Here is a 23,540-nt window from a genome sequence, read left to right on the forward strand (position 1 = left end):
AACATATATGTGTATTTCTATATTCAGTGATGTGGGAAGTGTTCGCATGACCACTAAGGTGAAACTGTGCGTAATGTGGTCCTAACTGAAATGCATAAACCATACAGAATATAATCAGAAGTATATGTAAATACTTAAGACTTTATGTATTTGACCGTTTGAACAATTAGGATTATGTATTTAAAATAAATTTGGGTGCATGCTGTGGATAGATCATAATTTTTATGAGTGGAGTCAAGGGTGTAAATATTTATTTAGGGATTTTCGTGCACATCCCCAAATTGCCTTCCAGAGAGGCTGTTCCACTCTTGTTTATTCACGGTGACTTCTGATGAACTAAGATTTAGGGACTCTTTGACCGCCATTGCTGAGCCGGGGCAGCTGCAGTGTGGCGCCTCGGTGAGAGCGCTGTAGGAGGACGCTGGTCCGGTCAGCCGGCCGGCCGGTCGGGGCTCTCTTCCTGCTTTGGCCGGGCTGGTCTGGGGCTCTTGTCTTGTCCTGGCTCTTCGGAGGAGAAATAGATGGTCTCCAGGACCCAGCGGCTGCAGCTGCAGCAGGGGGCTTGCCTGAGGGGGACCTTCCTCCAGAGAGTCGGGCCCCTGGCTGGGGTTGATCCGGTAGCCAGCTTCAGAGAGCAGGCAGTGGGTGGCCGGCCCCTCATTCTCACCTTGTGCTTTCTCACATGCTTGCACTTGGCCGGTACTGTCGACTTGGATTTTCCGGTAGCATGTGTTCTTTCTAAACTCCCCCTGGCTGAGTCCACAGCGTCTGGGCCAGGTGAGCGGCATCTGTCTGTGATGCAGTGGCCATGGGCCCCTCGCCACGCCCGGCCCCAGCTTGGCAGGAAGTCCTTGTACGGCTCGGGGGCTGCTGAGCAGAGCCAGGCCCTCCCTCGCCCTGGTCACCCCCACCTCCCTCTTCCTGGCACCGCTCCGGGTTCTGGAGGGGCCACAGGGAGCCACGTGAACGCTCCTGCCTTCTCGGGGGCGGGTGAGGGGCAGCAGACGGTGAGCACGGGAAGGCTTGTGGAGCCTTGTTTTGGTTGGCTGCTCTGTCTTCACGTTCGGGGCTGGCCCACAGCTCACGGTGAGTCTCCCACAAGCCAGCAGGGCTGATGGACTGGCTGCCTCCCTGCCCAGGTGATGGGCAGGGCCTCGCCGTTTCCTAGTGTCTCAGAAGCCAGGACCTGCTGTCCTTCGTCTTGGCCTGATCCTTTTACCCGGACAGCACCCTCTCAACTCCTTTCTGCGGGTCCCTGCGTGGCCCCCGCGCCAACCCTCGGTGAATCAGCTTGGAGTGCCCCGTTTTAGGCCGGCACCCAGCTCCTGCCCTCAGCGGGGAGCTTCTCTGGGGGGTGGTGAGCAACAGTCCCCGTGTGTGGCGGGCGGGCTGTGGTGGCCAGAGGTGACTGGACCCTGACCTTCCCCAGCCTCAGAAGTCCCTGGTCAGCCAGGTCCCTTCCCAGCTTCAAGAACTCTATGGCTGTGGTCTCCTTGAGGGACGGGGCTTGGGGGAAAGATTGATGTCTTTTTGCTGTCCCTGGGGTGGAAGTTTCGGAGGGAGGGGGTGGGTTGGGCGCCGTCAGGCTGTGTCCTTCACAGCATGCAGCTCTTTGAATGTCGAGAATGAACCCCAGCCTCAGCTGAGCCAGGAGGTGGTGAGTGTAGAGACCCTTTAAATTTGTACTTTCACAATTTAAGTTGAAGATTAATTGGACTCCACATAACACTCCAGAAAGTTTAAACACCCCAGTTCACAATCACTTTTATCCATTTCTTTTTGAACACACTTGTTGCTGGGCTTCAAAGTTAAAACATCCATGAAACAATGAAAAGCTGTCTCCCCACATCCTCGCTGGTCCCTGGAGGAACTTTCCGAAGTCTTTACGAGCACTTTTCATCTGCAAAGGAGATGTTGTTTAAAAGGACCCTAGACTCTGTGCAACGATTTGATGAAATCCCGTGCTGAGGGGAATGGACCGCTTTTTATCTTCACCCCGAATCTGGTGCCACAGAGAACGTACCTGCTCCCCACAGGGCCAGTCAGCGATGCTCGCTGTCACCACCTTCTGTCTGCTTGTTCGGGGGGGTTTCCTTTGCTTGTATTTGATAGAAAAGTCCTCGAAGATGTTTTAAGATGCCAGATTCTGGGGAATGTGTCAGGGGCCGAGGAGCGTCCCACAGCTCAATAAACGCCAAGGGGGAGAAGTCCCTGCCTGGATTTAAAGCTGTTTTTGTAGCTTTAGCTGCTGAGTGACCGGGGTTGGAGACCCAGCCCTTCCTTCAGACGGAGCCATAGGACTGGAGTCTCCAGGAGCTGGCCGTGAGCCCGTCGTCCAAGTTCAGCAAATGCAGACAGCGATAGCCTTGCGGTTTCTTTCATGTGAAGACTCAGTGCTCTTGGTTTCCTTATTCATCTTCATTGCACACTCACTGGGGGGGATTGTCGGGTCCCCGGGGGCTGTGACTCTTAGAAAAGGGACTTTGAGCCCTCTAGGAGAAGCAGCAAGGCCCAGCCCTCGGGGAGGGCAGAGCTTTCCTTAATTATTTCCAGCTTCCGGGAAGCTGGATCTTGTGCTCCTTAGTGATTTTGTATTGTGAGGGCACCGATTCCGTGTTTATACCATTAAAAAAAAGATGGAAGAAACAGTATATTTCCTTCTGTCAAGAATTTCCACTTAAAATTAGTTTTGAGTAGGTCAACCTAAAGTGGAATTTTAATGAATTATTTTGGGAGCAAGTGGTTTTAGGGGATTAAAGCTAGAGGGTTTCATCATGCAGTCGTGTTTCTAATTCCTAATTATGTAGCAGTTACGATTTCTTCATCTCCTCCTTTTAAGAAACGTATAAATACATCTTAACAGCCAATGCCTGCCCCTTTTCTTGAGGACGTATTTAAGTATTTTATAAAGGAGGTTCGGTACTTGTGGAATGTGATTTAAAGCTTCTGTGATGGGGTTAGTGCAACATAAGGCATTAAAGGAATGTGCCCTGTCTTGTGCCTCCTTCCAAGGCTCCACGAACAAGGGTTGGTTTCCACTGGGGAGGTTCCAGCCTCTTGGCCCAGCCTCCTTCCAGCTAGGAATCCTGGTGACCATTGTGTAAACGGGCCTGCTGAACGCCCTCTGTTCCTAAGAAGTCAGGGCGATAGAATTGCGGACTGTCGTTTGGTCCTTTATGATCACACGTGGTGAAACGTGGAGAGAGACGTTGTCTTGGGCTGGTTTCCACTGGGTTCATCTCCCCCAAGGGGGCACCCCCATTGCCAACCACACACACGTGGCTCTTTTCCTTGCAGGCCCAGTAAAGAGTGCCGGGATGTGCAGTCGGCCATTCGCCACTAGCAGAAACCTGTTTTCAGTTTTGTGTTTGTCATTGACTTGCTTTCATTTATTTATTTATTTAGGGATGCAGTTGAGTTTTTTTTTTTAACTTACTTTATGTTAGAAACTACTTTGCCATATATGTCTGCTTCCTTAAACAGCATCCTGTTTAGGTTTACTTTTTCTGAGATTTTTAAAAGTGCCATCATACTGATACAGTCTTCCGCAGCTTGCTTTTTTTAAAAAAATTCAGTATTGTTTCCAAGACTCATGACATCATTTCTTTTTTGGCTGTAAATCATTAATTTTCACTGCTAAATACACTTACACACTCTTAATATCCCGCAGCTGATCTGTTGATGGCTCTTTGGGCTGTTTCCAGTTAGTAGTGCTGTAATGACAATTCTTGCACTATTGTCTTGGTACACACAGGCAGGGATTTTTCAAGCGTGGGTATGCCTGGGAGTGGGTCATAGGCCCAAGTTTCAGCATTATAAGAGAAAGCTGATGAGTTTCCAGAAAGTCCATCCTCATCTGTAGCCTTTCCGACACTTGATAGCTCCAGAATGGGGTGGATGTCCGTCTCCCATTTCACGGTGGTCTGATTGCCTCTCCTGCATTACTGATGGGGTCCTGCATTTTAACCTATTTTTTTTCAGCCACTAGGAGCCCTTCTTCTGTGAAAAGCCTACTTGTCCTTTTTGCCATTTTTCTTTGATCTTTCTTGTACTGACTTGTAGGAGTTACGTATATGTTATAGAGCCAAGTCCTTTGTCAGGTACTTTGTCAGTTATATACAGTGTGGACCACCTTCTTCAGGACTCAGACTTTCACTTTTAAACAGTGTCTAATGAGCAGAAATTCTTTTTTTTTTCACATCTTATTTTATTATTTTTTATACAGCAGGTTCTTATTAGTTATCTACTTTATACATATTAGTGTATATATTGTCAATCCCAATCTCCCAATTCATCCCACCCCCACCCCCCCGCCCCCGATTTCCCCCCTTGGTGTCCATACGTTTGTTCTCTACATCTGTGTCTCTATTTCTGCCTTTGAGCAGAAATTCTTAATGTAAATGTAGTCAAAGCGATCGGTTGTTTCTTTTGTGGTGAGCACGTTTTGTATCTTGAGTTTTTCTTTCCAAGGTCGTGAGGATATTTTCCAAAGAGTGTCTTCAAAAAGTTTTAAACTTTTGTCTTTTTCACATTCGAGTGTTAATCCATGTGGAATTAGTTTTGGTGTACAGTGTGAATAGGAATGAGTTCCATCTTCTTTCCGTAAGAAACATGGGATACCCCGTCTTTCCCATAGTCATGTGTGGAGGACTCACTCCATCTTCTTCAGGACTGCTCTGACTGCTTCGGGCTTGTTCTTCTATATCGTTTGAGAATCACCTTCTCAAGTTCACGAAATACATCAGTTTGAAGAGAACTGATATCTTTATGGTAGTAAGTCTTCTTGTCCTTCGGTCATTTAAAATAATCTATCAGTAATCTTTTATAATTTTTTATCCATAAAGGTCTCTTCTATCTTTTGTTACATATAATGCTTGGTACTTTGTACTTTTTAAAATACTGGGATTCTCTACTTGTTGCATTAATATTGAAATGTAGGTGGGTTTTTCTGTATGTTGACCGTACCCAGCACTTTGATAAATGACCTAATTAACTTCTCTGTAATTCTTTTTTGTTTTTTAACGGGAGAAGAGTTCTTTCTATATTTTGATCATAGCGTCTGTGAGGCGTGGTGGTGTGTCTTGCCTCTCTGCTTGCATTATTCCCCCATCAGCCAGCTCCTCTGCGGTGGTGTTGCCTGGAATCTTGTCTCGGTCAAGGTTCACCATTAAAAGCAATATTTGCTGCGGGTTTTTTTTTGAGTATATGATAGGATGTATTATTTATTTAATAACACTATTTTACAAAGTCTCAGAGAAACAATGAAAATTTTAGGGAAAATATAGATTAGATTTTACTAGTTTTTCTATTTATTTTATAAGCATTTTCCCTAATTTTTCATTTCTTTTTCTAAATCACACTGTTTTGAAATATGAAGCCCTTTCACCCTGAACAGATTAACATACTTTTAAAAGTCTCAGATTAAACTTTTATATAGCATCTCGATGTCTTTATTATGAGAGTTACAGGCTGCTCTTTAGAAAAGCTTCCTAGCAAAGAACTATAAATATAGTCCTTTTATAGGGTATGCCACCCTTTAAGAAAAACAAATAAAATCTAATTTTTAGAGGATAAGAAAACTCATCTAACTTCTCAGTCTATGAAGATGGCATTGGTATCAATACTTCAGTTTCTTATAGCCTTAGATACAGATTCTTGCTGTAATCCTTAGAAATACAATAACTTATCAACTTCAATTCTAAGACACCAGTAAGTATAAAAACACACCAGAGACTTGCAGATTTGTTTTAAACATTTTCAGAGCCACCACTCAGTTTTAAAATGTTAAAATACAGGAAAAAATAAAAACAAAAATCATGGGTCTTTGAACTGAAAAAGCGTGGTAGTAAAAAATTCCCTGTATAGCACTTAATTAGAAAGTAATGCCTTGCCATATATCATCTAAAAATGCAGAGTTGCTTGTAAGCAATTTACTCTCCTCAGTGTCCCCAAACAATTAAAATGTGACAATTTTCAACATTCAATTTTACATGAAATATTCTAGGCACGTGGCAAACTACCCACATACTTAAATGCATTTTAAATAAAACCCTTATATGAACTTATACACTAAACACAAAACTAGAATTATAATAATGAGGATACCAATTTTTAAATTTTTTAAAGAGTTACATACAAAGTAACAGGACATACAAAGTAATAGGATACGTCCAAACTGTTCAACAAGTTCAGGTGGGAGAAGAACTCTTTGAGTGGAACTGATCTCTGGCAGGTTGGGTGCTGACAGCAAACCAGGTCCTTGTAGGGGATAAACCATATCTGACATGCCAGAAACAGTGGGATTATTTGGGGCAGACCCCATGAGCAGATGGGAAAGGTCTGGGTACATGCGGTCTCCTTGCAACTGATGGTCCATGAGCCACCCGGCATTTTCTAAAGCTTCCTGCAGGGCTGTGACGTGGAGGCCGGCATTGCTGAGCCCAGCAAAGAAGACGGCATATCGAAAGTCGGAGACACCAGCGACCGGAGAAAGTCAAAAAGCAAGGAGAAATAAGAGAAAACCCAAGACGCTAGCTCAGCCCCAAAGCTTAGGGCGCGCACGCTAAACGAGCGCCCCAGCGCCAGTCTGCCGTGTTTTTTTAATAGATCCTCTTTTTCAGATTAAAGAAATTCTCTTTTATTCGTAGTTTGCTAAGGGCTTTTATAGTTGTTGGATTTTTTATTATACTTATTTCTATTATGATGATGCTCATTAATTCAGTGAATTACATTTATAGATGTTCTATGTAGATGTTGCATTTCTCATTTTAAAATACTGCTTATTTTAGTCTATTATCTTTTTTATAGACTGCTAGATCAAGCTTGCTAATAATTCATTTGGGAATTTTGTGGCTATATTCATGACCACGACTGTAATTTTTCTTTTTTATACTGTCTTTGGTTTTTGTAGCAAGGTTTTGCACTAGCCTCACAGGATGAGCCGGGAGTTCTCTTTATTTCTCTGTTCTCTTTAAAGTTTTGTTTAAAATTGAATGATCAGTTAGTCCAAAGGTTGATAATACTGTCTCTAATATGATCTGTGTGGAAAGATTTTCAGGTATTGTTTCACTTTAGTTTATGATTATAGAGTTGCTGTATTTTCTATTTTTTGTCAACTTGGAAAAGTTATGTTTTTCTAGAAATGTATCTATTTTATGTAGGTTTTAAAATTGATTGGCCTGAAGTTGTTCGAGTCTTTTCAATTTCTGCCATATCTGAACTTTGGTGACCTTTTAAATTGCTAATGTTTTAAGTTCGTGCTTTTCTCTCATTTTCTAAATCAGTCTTCTTAGAAGGTTATCTATTTTGTTGGTCTTTTCAAAGAACCAATTTCTTATTGTGTTGGTATGTATGAGTGTAATGAACATTTTCCATTTATTTATGTGTTTATTATCTCCTTCCCTCTGTTTTCCTAGGATTCGTTCTAGTGTTTTTTCTGAAGATACATCTATCTAGCTTACTAATTGTATCCTCATTATTGTCAAATATAATCGTTTAAGGTTATCAGTTTTCCTCTAAGTATAGTAAGAGCAGAACCCTTCAACTTATTATATGTACTTTTTCCATTATCTTTCGATTCTAATTATTTTTAAGTGGTTGTTAGGATTTCTTCTTTGACACAGAAGATATTTAGAAATGTAATTAAAAATTTTTTTTTAACTTTGTATCATAAAAAATCTTAGACACACTTAGAAGTGGAGAGACTAGTAGAAGGAGCCCGCAGGTTCTTATCAGCGAACTTAGCAGGGTCGGGTCGTGTCCAGCTGTGTTTTATCTGTGTCCCACCTCACCCCTCCACCTCTACCCTCACAGTCATTTTGAATCAAATCCCACTCATTGTATCATATCGTCTGTAACTATCCCAGTACCTACCTGTCTCCCTAAAAGGTAGGGACTCTTTGTTTTCAACGTAAGTACAATGCCCTTTTCATGTTTAAACAAGGTCAGCAATTCTTAAATTTTATTCAATGTTCACCTAGTATTTATATGTCCTTGGTGTGTGTGTATGTGTGTGTGTGTGTGTGTGTGTGTGTGTGTGTGTTTTAATTGAAGTGGAATCGACATACAGCACTATGTCGGTTCCAGGTACACCACATAGCGATTCGGTATTTCTAGACATTAAAAGATGTCACCATCTGCCACCATAGAAAGATATTGCAGTCTTGCTGACTCTGTTCCCTGTGCTGTACGTTACAACCCTGTGACCTGTTCATTTTGAACCTGGAAGTTCAGACCCGTAACTCCCTCACCTGTTTCCCTCACGTCCCTAACTCCCTCCCCTCTTGCACCCACCAGTCTGTTCTTGTATCTGTGAATCTCTTTCTGTTACGTTTGTTCATTTGTTTTGTTTTTTAGATTTCACATATGTGAAATCGTACGGTATTTTTGCCTTTCTCTGTCTGACTTATTTCATTTAGCATAGTAATACCCTCTAGGTCCATCCATGTTTTCACAAATGTCAAGATTTTATTCTTTCTTATGGTTAATATTCCACTGTATTTAAATACCACGTCCTCTTTATCCATTCACCCTGATGGTGTTTAATAAAACATGTGCTTCTTTAGTTTACTGTTTGACTTGGGGTCCATTTAATGCTCATGCATGGTGACTGGTCTGTCTCCAGTTCATCTGTGTCTCCCCTCCCTTTTTTGACCTTTGCAGTTTATCTCTGAAGATACTGGGTTGTTTGTCCTGTAGGGTTTCCCTGTGTTCTAGGTTCTGCTTGATTTCATCCCCATCTTGTCATTTAAAATGGACCTCTGTTGCCTGTGTTTCCTGTACGTTGGTGGTTAGAGCTGGAGGTTTGATCCGATTCAGGTATGAGTATTTTGGGCCCGACTCTAGATGCAGTTGTGTACGTCCACCAGGAGGACCCAACTCGGGAGTGGGGTGGGGGGAGGTTAGCAGCCACGTGTCTTGTTTTCTCCTTAAAATCTTTTTATTGATCTTGCCGTGCCCAGCCACTGCTTTGGGAGGCCTCCCCTCTGTCCCCAGCAGTTAAGTGTGAACCGTTACGCCGGCGCCCACGGCGGGCAGGTGTCCCGGGGCCCCCGGATGCTCTCCTCCCTCCCCACCAGCCACGGTTTTCACTGTCAGTTCAGCTCCCAAGTTAGATGCTCTTACCCGTCTCCTGCCTGTTTGTCTGGACTCAGCTTCGGGTTTGTCACACTCTGCACTCATCTTCTCTCCCTCATCTCAGACGTTCTGTGGGCTTTTCTCTTAACCAAAGGCTTGTCGGCGAGTCTGTAACCTGTCTTGGTCTTTGATCTGCCTCCATCTGTGCATGTTCTGCATTCACTCTTTTTTTTTATATATATATAATTTTTTTTAACTTTATTTTATTTATTTATTTTTGGCTGCGTTGGGTCTTCGTTGCGCACAGGCTTTCTCTAGCTGCGGCGAGCGGGGGCTACTCTAAGTTGTGGTGCGTGGGCTTCTCAGTGCGGTGGCTTCTCTTCTTGCGGAGCACAGGCTCTAGGCACACGGGCTTCAGTAGTTGTGGCTCACGGGCTCTAGAGTGCAGGCTCAGTAGTTGTGGCACACAGGTTCAGTAGTTGTGGCTCGGGGGCTCTAGAGCGCAGGCTCAGTAGTTGTGGCACACGGGCCCAGCTGCTCCGCGGCATGTGGGATCTTCCCGGACCAGGGTCGAACCCGTGTCTCCTGCATCGGCAGGCAGACTCTTAACCACTGCGCCACCAGGGAAGCCCCTGCATTCAACCTTGATCGCAGTTTCCCCGAGCACGTAGTTCTAGCTTGGCAGGTGTCTCTCTGCACGCTCAGAGCTGGTTCACTGTTTTCTGGCTGTTTCTGTGCGTCCCTTGTCGGGCAGCCTCACTCGTCCTCAGGGTCTGCTGACCTTTCTCTCTAGTGTCTGTGGTTCCACTTTGAAATTGCCTTGATTGTTGCTGTTATTGGTTTGTTTCCCCGCTTGGTTGTGCCTTCCCTGTCTCCCACCAGTCCTGGAAATGCTCAGCCATCTGTCTTCAGATGCTGCCTCTGAGGTCTGACCTCTGACCTTCACAGTCAGTCGGGGGCCCACACTTTGGAACCGACACCGGGCCTGAATTGCAGCTCTGACCTCCCTGCTGGGTTGGGGAGCTGGGCTGGAGGATGGGGGGCTGGTGTGGGGTGCAGTGAGTGAGAAAGGAGAGGAGCAGGGGCCTCACTGAAACGACGGTCTGATTTAAACAGAAACATTGACATCACCTAGATTCTGCCCTGGCGCCTTACTTCTCTTCCCTATGTGCTCCTATCCTACAAAGAGCTTTTTATTTCTTTGACAAAGGAAGAGAAGCGAGTGTGGGAGGGGGGAAGATCTGACCTAACTCCTTGTCAGCCACTGCTGTGGGATCAGCACCCGGCCTTGAGGAGGCCTTGTTTCTCCCTCTGCATTAAGTAGATGCATTCTCGTTCTTCGGTGCCTCATAAGGCTGGCGTGGCTCCGTGTCTGCCGGCACCCAGGGGCCCCTCACCTGTGCTGCTGTGAACACAGCAAGCTGGCGGAGCAGAGGCCGGGCCGGGGCCGGGCCAGCGCCACTGGAAACGGGCAGGCGGCGGGCTGCTCCCTGCAGGCCTGACTCTGCGTTCCTGGCGTTGGAGGGGTGCGGAGATCTGGGTGAGGCCCCCCCACGGGGTCACAGCCAGGGAGGATGGAGGACGGCTCCCGTCTTTCCTTTTCCCTCCCAGTGTTTAGGCCACTGTCCTCCACGCGGGTGACCACACTGCCCGCCCTTTGCAGACGGTCCTGGGACTGTCAGCCCCAGTCTGTTTGTTTGCAAACGCCAAGTCTGTTTCAGTTGACGGGGTTTCCAGCCTAGGGCCCAAAGGACCCTTGTGGGTTTATATTTCTAGGAGAGGGAGAAGAGGCTGCGGCTCCTTCCCTTTGGGGTCCTCACATTGTGATCCCTCGTTGCCAAGGTTTCCAATCAGGCATCTTCACTTCTGGTTAAGGCCCAAGATGGAGTTTTCCAGTATCTGAGCACATTCAGCCCTCTGTTTTTATCCTTTATGAATCTACAGTTGATTTTGCTAAAATTAACCTGATCATCACAAAGGGAAGTTCCTGTTCACGTGAGAAGGAGAATTTTCGTCCTTAGGTCGCTGGCCCCTGCTGCCGCCCCGTGCCTGCAAGTGAAGCGCGCTTTCCTGAGACGGTGACACTCCTGGATCCCGTCCTCGTGTTCTGGGGGCAGGGGGCAGAGTCTGCCCGGTGGGCCCTGTGGGCCCTGCGGCCTGGGAGGGCAAGGCTGTAGCGCTGGCTGATCCAACCTGACGCCGGGCCCAGGTCTCCTCCCCTCTTCTCTCCTCGCTCTGTGGGAGCTCCTGGAAGCTTCTGTAAGGCTGAGCGGCCCGAGGGCTGGACCCTCCAGGGCAGGGCTTGGTGCCCTGCGGACTGCAGAGCGGACAGTGCTGGTGGCGGAGGCCAGCGGGCTTGTTCTCTGGGGCCTCACGTCTGGGCTGCCGGAAGCCCGAGCCCGGGCGCCGTGGGCACGCGTCCTCACGCATGTCCGTGACCTCTGTCTTCAGTTGTCACTTGTGGGGATGCCGAGGGTGAGCTGGCGCCCTTGTGGGGGTCTCTCCCGCATCCTGACCGCAAGGCTTCACCTTGGGTCTTCACCACCCTCAGTGAAAAGCACTTTCTGGGCCCACTTTTGGGGGAAGGGTGTTCAGGAGCCCGGGAGGCAAGATGGGCTCAGCTCCGCCCGCCTTGCCTGGACGCCCATCCCGCTGCGTCAGCCGCCCCGGGCTCTTCTCCCTGCGTTTGCGCGGCCCCCGCGACAGAGGCCTCCAGGCTCGAGGCTGCATCCTGGCCCCGTGATGGACACTGGGCCACACGCACGGCCCCGGCCACGCGCCTGCTGGTCCCCCGGTAGGATTTGAACTCGCACCGGCCCCGCCCCCCCTGCTGCGTGTGTGATCGTGTCCTCGTGCTCTGACCCACACTGGATGTTTGAGGGACCAAGCCTGTGTGCCGCGGGCCCCAGGAGCCGCTGACGCAGGGGGCCTGGACTGGATTTCTCTCACTAGCTTTACTTGGAAACACCTCCCTGGTGCCTGGAAGTGGAGGCTGCAGAGCTGGTTTCCACGAACAGTCCCACCTCCCGCTCTGCTACCCCCGTGGAGGCTTGTGGTGTTCTCGCTGGTGTCTGCGGACACTCAGGGCAGCCCAGCGGGGACCTCCAGGGAGGATCGAAGTCCCCCCTGGTGGAGGCACTGACTGGGAGGCCAGGCCTCAGGGTATTGACGGCCTTAGACTCTCTGCCAGGGAGAAGCACTTTGAAAACTTGTTGCTCGGGGGCGTGGTATGAGTGGGTGGTGGTGAAGTCTGACTTAGGTGAAGAGACTGGTATGAAACATCACCCTGGTGTTCATGGTGGCTTTATCTTTTTAGCAGTGAAGAGAAGATTTCAGGGATTTTCGGTCTCTGCCTCGGCTCAGCAGGCCGCGTTGGGCTCGGCGGTGCTTTTCAGCCTGTTTCCTGGTGCCCGTTGGGTGGTGCAGACCCGGCCTGGCTGTGCCTTTGGGGCCATTGTCTCGGCCGTGAGAAGAAGCTCACAGAGCTGATTCCTGTGGCTGCCCCAGCCGCAGGAGCTCTTCAGGAAAAGTAGAGTTTTCTCCCATGGACAGCACTGGACTGCAGGGTGCTAGAGTGAGCCGGCGATCGTGGGGGACACCGGCCTGTGGTCAGGACGGAGTCCAAAGCCGGAGCCGTGGGCGTGGAGGCCAGGGGTCAGCAGGCCCGCCGGTGTGGGAGGCGCTCTCAGAGCTCCAGAGCGGGGGGGGGGGGGGTTCTCGGGCCGCAGGGGGTCCTGATCGCCCGAGAGCTGCTGGAGCCCCCAGGGATGCCGTGCACTGTGGCTGAGCAGGGCCCGGGCCCTGTTGTTTCCAAGTCCCCAAGCTGCTTACTCCGCCCAGCCTGAGATGAGAACCACCACCCCAGGGTGACCTGCGGGCCCCCAGCTCTCCCTGCTCTGCATTGTGTCACTGTTGGGGTACCTGTGGTTAGCATCCATTTTGGAGTCTGCCGGTGACATTTGCTGTGTGGCCTCGAGCAAGTCACTTAGAGTCCCCGAACTTCAGTTTCGCCACCTGTCAAATGGGGATAACGCTGGTATCCATCCATATCCTGCAGTGTGCCTGTTCACACATTAAGTGAGCCCAGGCCAGCAGCCCACAGGACTGTGATCCCGTCGTGATGTTTTTACTGACCTGGAGGAAGCGGGGGGAGGTGTGCCTGCCCCAGACATCCCCTCCTACCTCCAGCTTGGAGGACCCCGTGCCCTGCTCCGGTATATTTCTCCTTGCTTTTGAAGAGGGATCAACTCCCTTCTTGTCTGGAAGCCAGAAGCATGGGTAAGCCAGGGCCGCTCCCTTCTTGACGTCTAGATGTGTTCAAGGAAACCGCGTGCACAGAAAACACAGCTCAGAGGGTTTTTTTTTTTTTTTTTTGCGGTACGCGGGCCTCTCACTGCCGCGGCCTCTCCCGTCGCGGAGCACAGGCTCCGGACGCGCAGGCCCAGCGGCCATGGCCCACGGGCCCAGCCGCTCCGCTGGCACACAGGATCCTCCCGGACCAGGGCACGAACCCGCATCCCCGGCATCAGCAGGCGGACCCCCAACCACTGCGCCACCAGGGAAGCCCTCAGAGGGTTATGTTTAATAGACTCCACGTGTGTCACATCTCTCTCCCTGCCCCAGACCAGATTAAAACAACCTTCCTATATGTACACGAGTAAATACTTCCATGTATTATACGTTTATTTCTTTCTTTACATTTTGATCTCAACTGAAAACAAAACAATGTAAAACATAACAGCCTGCTCTTGTACCATAATATTTTTTATCTTTATGTTTCAGGCATAATTTATATGATAGTGGGTTCGCATAAGTTATCTCTTTGGCATTGCTTATATACATCTAAAGGAGGCAAAAAGAAATGAGATACATGCTTATCTGCGTAAGAAGCTGAAGTGGGGGTCACTTGTGTTTCCACATTCCCTACAGAATACTTTTAAATGTTTACATTAAAAAGCGCTTCTGTACCTCATTTCCCTTTCACACACACGCGCGTGCGTGCGCGCACACACACACACACACACAGTTAAATAGAATAATTGTAATTCAGTTAAGAGCACCTTTGGGGAAAATGATATTGCATATAAATCAGTATTTTGAATGGAACTTGATTGTGACTGTTCAGCCCTTTTGAATGATATTTTTAATAAATTATGCACCCAGAGTTCCGCGGTGAGATGACAGATTGAACACGTGTATCTAATTTCACTCACTTCTGAAATTCACAAAAGTGCCAGTAAAGGTATATTCGTTATAAACCATGTCACCCCGAAACCTAGATGATGGTCTCTACTGTTTCCCACTAAAGGGACCCAGTTATCCTTGGAGACACGTCTGTTTCCTTGTGGGGCCCAGGAAGTGCAGGGAGAGCCCGGGACACCTTGTCTCAGCTGCACAGAGAGCTGCTCCCGGGCGGCCTGTGGACTCACAGTGACACGGCAGCCTTAGGACAGGAATACAGAGGCTTAGTTCACCGCGGTCCCAAAAACCAAAACCCTCCTCCCTGATCACACGTGGAGCATGCTACAGGGCCAGCTTGTTCTTTTTAAAAATGGACAAATAAAGGAAGAGAATCAAGCGCTCGCCATGCCTTTCTTCTAAAAACCCTTTGTGAGAATAACAAGATAGTTGACTTGGGACCCTTTCTCACTATAGAAGTAATGTAGCTAGCAAACCAAGAGGGGTGGATGGAGCTAGAAAAGCCCTGTTTACAACAGTGAAGACATCATCAGTGAGCACGTTAGCTACTGATAACACAGGAGCCCGAGGGGCACAGGACCTCTCCAGGGAGGCGGCCCTGATAGCAACCAGAGCTGCATCCTCTGGGCCTTCAGACCCCCTTCCAGCTCCCAGGGAATCTACACCTCAGGCTCAGTCAGCACAGGACGGGTGACCAGTGTCTTCAGCCCATCAGCTGGAGGGTGCAGGGGTGAGGGAGAAGGTGGGGGACCTTTAGATTAAAAAGAATTCAAAGGGTATATCAGCCAATTGCAGTGAATGGACCTTAATTGGGTTTTGATTTGAATAAAGTTTCAAAAATGTGTATGAGACTCTCTAAAAAAATGGGAATACCTTCTGGCTATTTGATAATGTCGTGGAGTTGTTAATTTGTTTTGGGTAGGTTGATGGTATTCGACTGTGTTTTTGTTTGTTTGTTTTGTTTTTGGTTTTTTTTTTGCGGTGCGGTCCTCTCACTGTTGTGGCCTCTCCCGTTCGCGCAGGCTCAGCGGCCATGGCTCACGGGCTTAGCCGTTCTGCGGCATGTGGGATCTTCCCGGACCGGGGCACGAACCCGTGTCCCCTGCATCGGCAGGCGGAAGCTGAGGGAACCAGGGAAGCCCTCGACTGTGTTTTTTAAGAGTTCATTTAGAGATACCGAAGGCCTTATGGATAACATGCTGGGCTGGCTGGTAGGCTTCCGGATGATCTAGAAGGAAGTGCAGCCAGTGGGTGTGAGAAGAAAAGGTTGGCCATGAGGTGGCAGGTGGCTGATGGATCCTTGGGAGTTGATTATACTGTTCTCTCTGCCTTTGTGTGTTTTTGAAATTTTTCCCTAAAACATAAAAATATATATTCCAGAGAGATGTCATCAGCTCACAAAGTTGGGGGAACAGAAAAGGAAACAACATCACCAACAGTCCGAAAGTTGGAAAGTAGAGCCATAAGTCTTAACCGATTTGGCAGTTTGGGCAGAAAAAGCCAGATTCCGAGCCTCCTGTCAGTGCAACCAAGAGCCCCGGGGGATAGATGCCACAGCATCCTCGAAGAGCAGCCGCATGTCCTGCGCCCTCTGGGACAGGAGCAAAAGGGGGCTGGACCAGGTGGAATGCAGGCTGGCAGAGAAGCAGGTGCCCCGCTGTGCTGGGCACCTGAGCCTCGAACCAGGGTGCCTGGTGCGTCCTGACTAAGGCCAGCTCCCCACACCGTCCAGCGAAGCTCAGCGTTGAGAACCCCTCTCTGCTCGCAGCTTCCAGCTAGGGTTCATGCCTCCACTCGTACTCAGGGACACATCTGCAGAAAATATGCAAAACTCTGTGAAAAGCTTACAGTATACGTTTAAGGAAATCTCGAATAAAGTTGAGCACTAGACACAGAAAAGGAAAATAGGAGAGAGTGAAAGAGAAAATCAGAGCATTGTTCCAGGAGATTTACCACCCAAGAAGTTTCGGAAGGGGAAAACAGAAACAAGGAGATGAACAAAACATCCATAACATCTTACGGAAAAACCCAGACAAACTTTTTACCCAACCCAGTAACTCAAGGAAATTCCCCGCGACTGGAGAAACTGAGCAGGCCAGCTGCGTGCCCCCCACGGTGGAGGAGGGAAGAGCCTCACCAGGCCACCTGCTTCTCCAATCTCAGAACACTGGGGACAGGGAGAAGGGCTTCTGAACATCCAGAGGAAAGGGCAAGCACAAAGGGTCCAGAGCCAGAGCCGCTCCGTGCTTTTCTAATGACAGTGTTGAGAGCAAGGCCGCGCCACCCCGGAGAAGGTGACTTCCAGGCTGCAATTCTGTACACAGCCCAGGTACTGATGACGTTGACAGGGAAGTAAGTTCTTCTTCGGACGTGAAACCTCACGTGCCTCCTTTTTCAAGACCCTCTTGGAGCCTGAGTTCCTGTAGAAAAAGAATGAACCTAGAAAGAAGAATGAAGAGTGGGGTAAAGGGATCAGGTGATCGACTCTGGGACAGAGACCAGTGGGATGGATCCCAGGGAGGGTGAGGGGGCCGGCCTCAGAGGGCGGCTCTGCAGGAGATTCTGGGCCGCCCGGCTGGACCAGAGCTCGGCAGCCGCCGGGGCAGGTGTGGGAAGGGGGGCTGACCTGTGAGGACCTGCCTGCCCTCCGGCCTTACTTACCAGGCGAGGCAGGTCTCTCCGTGGGGCCTCCTGCAAGCCTCTCACCTGGAGGACAGCCTGGGTGGAGCAGCGGCAGGACACAGGGCAGTGCTGGCCCGCAGACGGCCCCACCGGGTGCTGCACTGGGGGTGGCCCTTGGTTTCCCGGGGGTCACTCTTGACCTCTCCCGGACAGAGCTCTTTTTTGTCACCTGTCCTAGAAGCTGAAGGCAGCCTGAACTGCGACTCTGTCTTTTCCTGGGAACCTTTGTCACCTCCCATCCCACTGCTCCTGTACTCACCGCGGTCACGTGGAGGACACATGTTTAGGGATACATCTGTAGATGTTATAACGAGAAAGAAAAGCAGGGATGCTGAACAAAGTCAGAATGTTGCTGGGGGCACAGGCATGTGATGTGTGGGGCACGGAGGGCGACGCTCTGGTTCTGGTTGAGGTGGGGGGGTGACTGTGTCCCCCGTAACCCTTCTGTTCTCCAGGGTGTGTGACACATTTCACCATAAAAGATGAAAATATTTTGAACTCAGTTCTACGTTTCCTATATACCCATCCCTCTCTTTCTCTTCCTCCGCCGCCCCCTGCAGTCTTTTCTCTCCCTAACCCTCACACACGCAGACAAACGTCATGGTAAGGGGAAACCGTGGCTCCGTGGATGAAATATCTTTTATTGTCCCCGAGATTTGAATGAGTCGTTCTTTACTTGAACGGACCCTAAACGTCGGCCCTGTTTTCTAAAGAATAGTCCTTCTCTTTCTTTCCTATCTATATGATGACATGAAATGGTGTTATGAAAAGAGGACCCAACCCATGTAATGGAAAATTACAGTGTCCTTCTTTTTTTCTGATCATTTATTTAAAAAAAATAGAGACTAGCAGATTTTTTTCTATTTCTGATTGAGAACTTATAATTCACAGCCCAGGCTTAGCCATTTCTTATTGAAACTCTGAATACAGTCTTTGTGCTTTTACTAACGTCACGAGTCTGATTGTATTAATATGTTTCTCAAGGCGCAACCTATAAAAGCAATTTTCTACTGTGCCATAAAATATTCATGAGAATACAGGCTTTTTTGTCTTGATGCTGCATTCTTTAAGTAGAGAAGCTTTCATTGTTTCTTCAGGGCTCTTTGGGTCAAAAGCACCAGCAGCTTCTGTTGGGAACTCATGGCATTTCAGAGAGTTTTTGATACAGAAATAGTCCGAGTCATTTTTGACGCACCCGCCAGCAATGGGAATGAATGGGGACTGTGGGTCTGATGCCGCAGCTGGCGCTCAGGCCAGGCCCGGGGACCGCGCGGCCACTTCCCCACCCGCCTGGCTTCCCGAGGCTGGGCGCGCGAAGCGGGAGGAGGACCTTGCCTGGGTCCCCCGGCCTCGTGTAAGTTGCAGTGTTGGTCTGCGTGTCTGTAAACGCAGTGCTGTTTTCAGAGGTGAAGAAATGGCAGGAGCTGGTCGCGGTGCGTCTGACGGAGGGGATGTCTAGCTTTGCGTTCTCTTTGCTCTGCTTTGACTTTCTCTAGCAGAAGAATGAAGTTTCATGTGAAACCTCAAAAGGGTCAACCCAGGCAGGACCTGCATCCCTTTCTGACAGTAAATGTGGAGGGAACGTGGTGAGAACAGGGATGCCTTGGGCCGAGGACAGCACGTGCCCCCCGCCCCCCGTGCCCCCCTGTTCCCTTCTGTCTGTTCACTGCAGGCAGAAGGGGCTTGCCGGGGTGGGGGGTCTCCTCGCCACCCTGCGTGCCCACCCCCAGGGTGCATCCGCTCCGGTGTCTGTGGCATGACCAGGGGGTGTTTCCTTCTAAGGTTCCCTACGTCTCCAGACACAGAGGAGGCTGAGAAAAGGTGCAGTAAACAAAGCGAGGCTCAGCTGGCGGGTGGTGGGTGTGACGCCCCTCCCCGCCCTGCCGCCCCATCCACAGGGCCTGGTCCTGCCCAGCCATCCGCGAGTCCTCCCGCGCTGCCCCTGTGGCCACCGCCCCCCCTCTTTCACCCCCAGCGCCCCTCCCGCCTCAGAGATGCAGCCCCGTCCTCACACCTGGGGAAGGTGTGACCCCTTCCCCAGGCCTTCCATCAGCCCCACTGCCCCCTCCTGCCTGTCTTCACATCAGACCTGCCACAGGCCAGTGCCCAGCACAGAGCAGGAGTGTTTCCGCAGTACGTGAGCACACGCTTAGACACGTTTGGCCCATCTTATTTTTGGAGTCAATAAAAAGGATCCCTTAAAGTTGTTTTATGTTCAGTGTTTTTGTTTGTTGTTTTTTTTTTTGCGGTACGCGGGCCTCTCACTGCTGTCGCCTCTCCCATTGCATAGCACAGGCTCCGGACGCGCAGGCTCAGCGGCCATGGCTCACGGGCCCAGCCGCTCCGCGGCATGTGGGATCTTCCCGGACCGGGGCACGAACCCGCGTCCCCTGCATCGGCAGGCGGACTCGCAACCACTGCGCCACCAGGGAAGCCCTGTGTTCAGTTTCTGAAGACGTTATAACTACTAGACATTTCTGGTGGTCCTCCTGACCCCGCCTAGGAAGAATCAGAAGTAGGGAGGGTGCGACAGCGAGTGGTGGATAGGTCGTCTCCTGCCCAGCATCGTGGGGATGGCCTTGTTCCTACATAGTGTCTTAGGTCACCATGGCACGTCACATGAGCGGGGACCACGTCTGACCACCCCTGCTGTCAGGGCAAGTGAGATGATGCTGCTACAAAATGCAGGCAATATGGTTATTTCACAGATTCTCTGTGGTTATTTTCTTAAGCTAAAATTCCGCTCCCTGACTAGACAAGCAGAGTGTGAGAGACACCGCAGGCCAGTCTCACCTATGACTATGGATTCAAATGTGCGTAATGAAACGGTCACAGGCTGAAGGCATCAGCGACTTTGTGTGTGTGTGTGTGTGTGTGTGTAACCCAGGAAGACCAAGAGTCGGGTTTATCCTTAGAAAGCAAAGGCCAACTGGGACTTTCCTGGTGGCGCAGCGGTTAAGAATCCACCTGCCAGTGCAGGGGACACGGGTTCGAGCCCTGGTCCGGGAAGATCCCACATGCCGCGGAGCAACTAAGCCCATGTGCCACAACTACTGAACCTGTGCTCTAGAGCCTGCGAGCCACAGCTACTGAGCCAGCACACCACAACTACTGAAGCCTGCACGCCCTAGAGCCCGCACGCCGCAACTACTGAGCTCATGCGCCCCAACTACTGAAGCCCGCGTGCTCTGGGGCCCGTGTGCCGCAACTACTGAGCCCGCGGGTCTTGAGCCCGTGCTCCGCAACAAGAGAAGCCACCACAGTGAGAAGCCTGCGCACGGCAACAAAGAGTAGCCCCCGGTGGCCACAACTAGAGAGAAAAACCCACACGTAGCAATAAAGACCCTACGCAGACCAAAAAAAAAAAGGAAAGCAAAGGCCAACTAACCTGAGGAGGTCTGCTAAGTAACTCACCTGTAATCCATGAAGGAACTAGGCAGGTTAACCAGTTAGTAGAAAAACTTTTTGAGCCCATCTGTGGATGCAGAAAGGGAACTGGAAAAATCTGCCATCATTCACAGTTACAATGTTTTTCAGGAAGCATTCAGTACTGTCATCGGTGAAAGCAGGGTAATACATACCACCTCTCCCCACCGGAGAAAGAAAAACATGAACTGAATTTCCTTTAAGACGTCAGGTCACTTTCTCTTTTCTCTAAGTCTCTTTCCTGAGCCCTCCTCCTTGCCCTCCATAGTATTCTGTTCCTTAAAAGAACGTCTGAAGCAGATGGGGGAAAATATTGATTGAGGTTTTATAAAACTGGTGTTGTTTGCACTCTTTTTCCATTTTCTTATATTACATGATAAAAATCAAAAAAGAAGAAAAAGGAAATTAATAAAAGCCAGTCTCTACCAGCTGGTGTGCAGTGGAGGTTGGTGGGATCCACGGGTCCCCAGGCCTGTTCACCAAAAGTTCATTTGTGCAGATTTTTCTCACGTAAATATCAAATAAAGACCTCGCCACACATCAAGCCTCATACCCCACTAGAAAAAAAAATACATACATTTAAAAAGTTGGGGGAAGAAACCGAAGAAAAACAGTCAGCTGGTATTTATCCCAGGCTTGTTAGGGCTTCAAAGAGGAGAATTAAATATTTTCTGAAACTGCTTGAATATTGAGGATTTTTCTCCATTCCCTGTGGCCAGGTCCCAGGCATTCCTTGCATGGAAGCTGCTCCAGGCTCTGGGGGCCTGGGGTGGAGGCCAGGGCTTGGTCCCGGGGGTGGGAGAGACAGTGACTTCAGCCCCAGAGCCAGGGCCCCGCTCTGTCCCAGGCAGCGTCCTGCACTCTTCCAAGGTGAGCGGCCCTGCAGGTGTGAGGCCACGTTCTAGTCCAGGACTCCAGGGCTCAGGGAGTCAGCTCAGGGGTTAGAACCCAGGGCTTCGCCTGGGCCTCGCCCCACCTCGCCTCGCTCATCAGAAGGATGGTCGGCATGGGACCTGCCGCCTGGCAGTGACCACAGAAATTCCCTCTCCTGAGGGGTGGTTCCACTTATGGGCTGTTTTTCCAGAATCTGTGGACTGTGGGGCACAGACTTCCTGAGGGACTGGGTTATGTCCGGTCTGTGAGTGGCCCACGCTCACTTAGGGAGCCCCCAGGACGAGGCCAGGTGTGTCTGTCGCAAGGCCTGACCCGCAGAGGGTCTAGGCAGAGGTGCTAGGATGAGGCCCCGTGCCAGGTGGTGAGGGGCTGGCATTGGCGGGGCCCGTGGGTGTTGAGTCTGGGCTCCCACTGGAGCCCTGAGCCCCCCAGAGGGCGAGGCCCCAGCCTCCGGTCCCCGGGTCTGGTCTGTGCCGTTGCGTGAGCCCAGAGCAGGTTGTGAGGGGGACTTTTTGGAAGGGACAGGGACCATGGGCCTCGGTGCTGGGCTGTCTTCCCTCCTCTCTGTATGAGCAGCGCCCGGGGCGCTCATCTGCGAGGAGGGGAAGCAGCACAGGAGCCTCGCAGGAAGTAAGGGGCTCCCCGCCGGCGCCCCTTGGCTTTTCACATGCTGTCCTGTCACGGTAGGAGCACCCACGTCGGGTTATTTTGTGAGGTCCGTAATTTAAGGCTCGCTTTCTGCATTCTTTTTCTCACTTTAATTTGGTATTGATTTGTAAGCCTTAAGATCGATTCAGCTTCTGTTTCTAATCAGAGTCACTTGTGGCTCTTTCTCGGCCATACATCAGTGCAGTGAAGACAGTCCGTTTCCTGGCAAAGCGCAGAAGCACGTAACCCTGATGCGCAAGCTGTGCGGGCGAGCCGGGGGAGCGTTTTATTGGCTGCAGCCGGTAAACCTGTTTTCCAGAGGGCGCTCGCTTCACCATGGAAACGCTCTCCCCGTCCGGAGCGTCCGTCTGGACCACTTAAGTGGCACACACTGTCCTGTGGTTCCTGCATACAACTCTTCTGTGTCTTTGTGAAAAGGAGAAGAAAAGCATGGGCAATTTGCCTCTCTACTTACGGGTGTTCAGTGCTCTTTAGAGCCTTTTTCTTGCTTTTTCTCTTCGTCGACTTTCAAAAAGGATGTCAGAAAAGGCTGCTGGGGCTGCAGCAAGGTCCTTTGAGAGAGCAGGGGCCCCTTCGTGGAGGGTCGGGTGGAGGGAAGAGAGTTTGCAGGAGTGTGTGTCCTGGTCCAAACGTCCACTGATTTTGGCCCGAGGGATAGAAACCTCAAAGGCCTCCGGGTCGTGCCTTTTGAGCCTGTTGAGGGAGGGGGTGCAGAGGCGTCCAAAGCGTACAGTGGCCCTCAGCGTGTGGGCACCCCGACTGTTGGCGGCGGCTCTCTGCGAGGGTGGGCGGGGCTGGGGGCTCCAAGGTGACCAGCGCTCTGTGCTGTGCTCTGTCCCGCAGTGGATGTGGCCTCGGCGCTGCCTTTGCCAGTGGCCCCCCCGGCGGTGCCCATGGACCTGCGCCTGGACCACCAGTTTCCGCTGCCCGCGACGGAGCCTGGCATCCGGGAGCAGCAGCTGCAGCAGGAGCTCCTGGCCCTCAAGCAGAAGCAGCAGCTCCAGAGGCAGATCCTCATCGCCGAGTTCCAGAGGCAGCACGAGCAGCTGTCCCGGCAGCATGAAGCCCAGCTCCATGAGCACATCAAAGTAAGTCGCCTGCCATCCGCCCCCGGGATCCCTCAGAGCCCGCGCGCTCTTTGTGGCCCCGTGGTTCCCGTGCGAGTAAGGACCGTCCCTGATAACCAGCGGTATAGCGCTGAGATTGACACACAGCCCCATTCCTTGCTGTGCAGTTAATACCTGCGTGTCCAGCACTTGGGCACTGGTTGAGTAGATTGGGGCAGATGTGGCCAATGGTGGGAACAGCATTTAAAGTCAGGCTGTAGAAGCGTGCTTAAATTAGGGGAAATGATTATCATCTGACTTCATCTACAAAGATAAGGTATGTCCATTAATAGCAACATTACCGGCAAGAAGAAACACGCGTGTTTGCAAATCATCTTTATTTTCTTCTTGGGACTTGTCTGTCCACTCTTCATTTTTCCCACTGACTCTTTATGACTTGAAAAAGATATTAATATTTACTTTTCATTTAAATGGAATAAGAAAAAAACTAACATAGGTTGTTTTTTGGTACATACTCTCTGCATTTAT

The 23,540-nt window shown here is 50.2% G+C and overlaps 1 protein-coding gene across 3 annotated transcripts in view; it reads left to right on the forward strand.

Moving 5' to 3' along the window:
• Positions 1-23,540, forward strand: part of HDAC4 (histone deacetylase 4) — a 284,717-nt gene that overhangs the window by 149,731 nt on the left and 111,446 nt on the right. For all 3 annotated transcript variants that reach the window (XM_089916114.1, XM_089916117.1, XM_089916115.1), the window contains exon 4: positions 22,789-23,033. In XM_089916114.1, the coding sequence (XP_089772240.1) occupies positions 22,789-23,033 (245 nt within the window). The remainder of the gene's footprint in view (positions 1-22,788; positions 23,034-23,540) is intronic.

This window comes from Delphinapterus leucas, chromosome 8 (assembly GCF_059928025.1).
Source record: "Delphinapterus leucas isolate spDelLeu-1000000601 "Yukka" chromosome 8, BTC_Dleu_Yukka2, whole genome shotgun sequence".
NCBI lineage: Eukaryota > Metazoa > Chordata > Mammalia > Artiodactyla > Monodontidae > Delphinapterus > Delphinapterus leucas.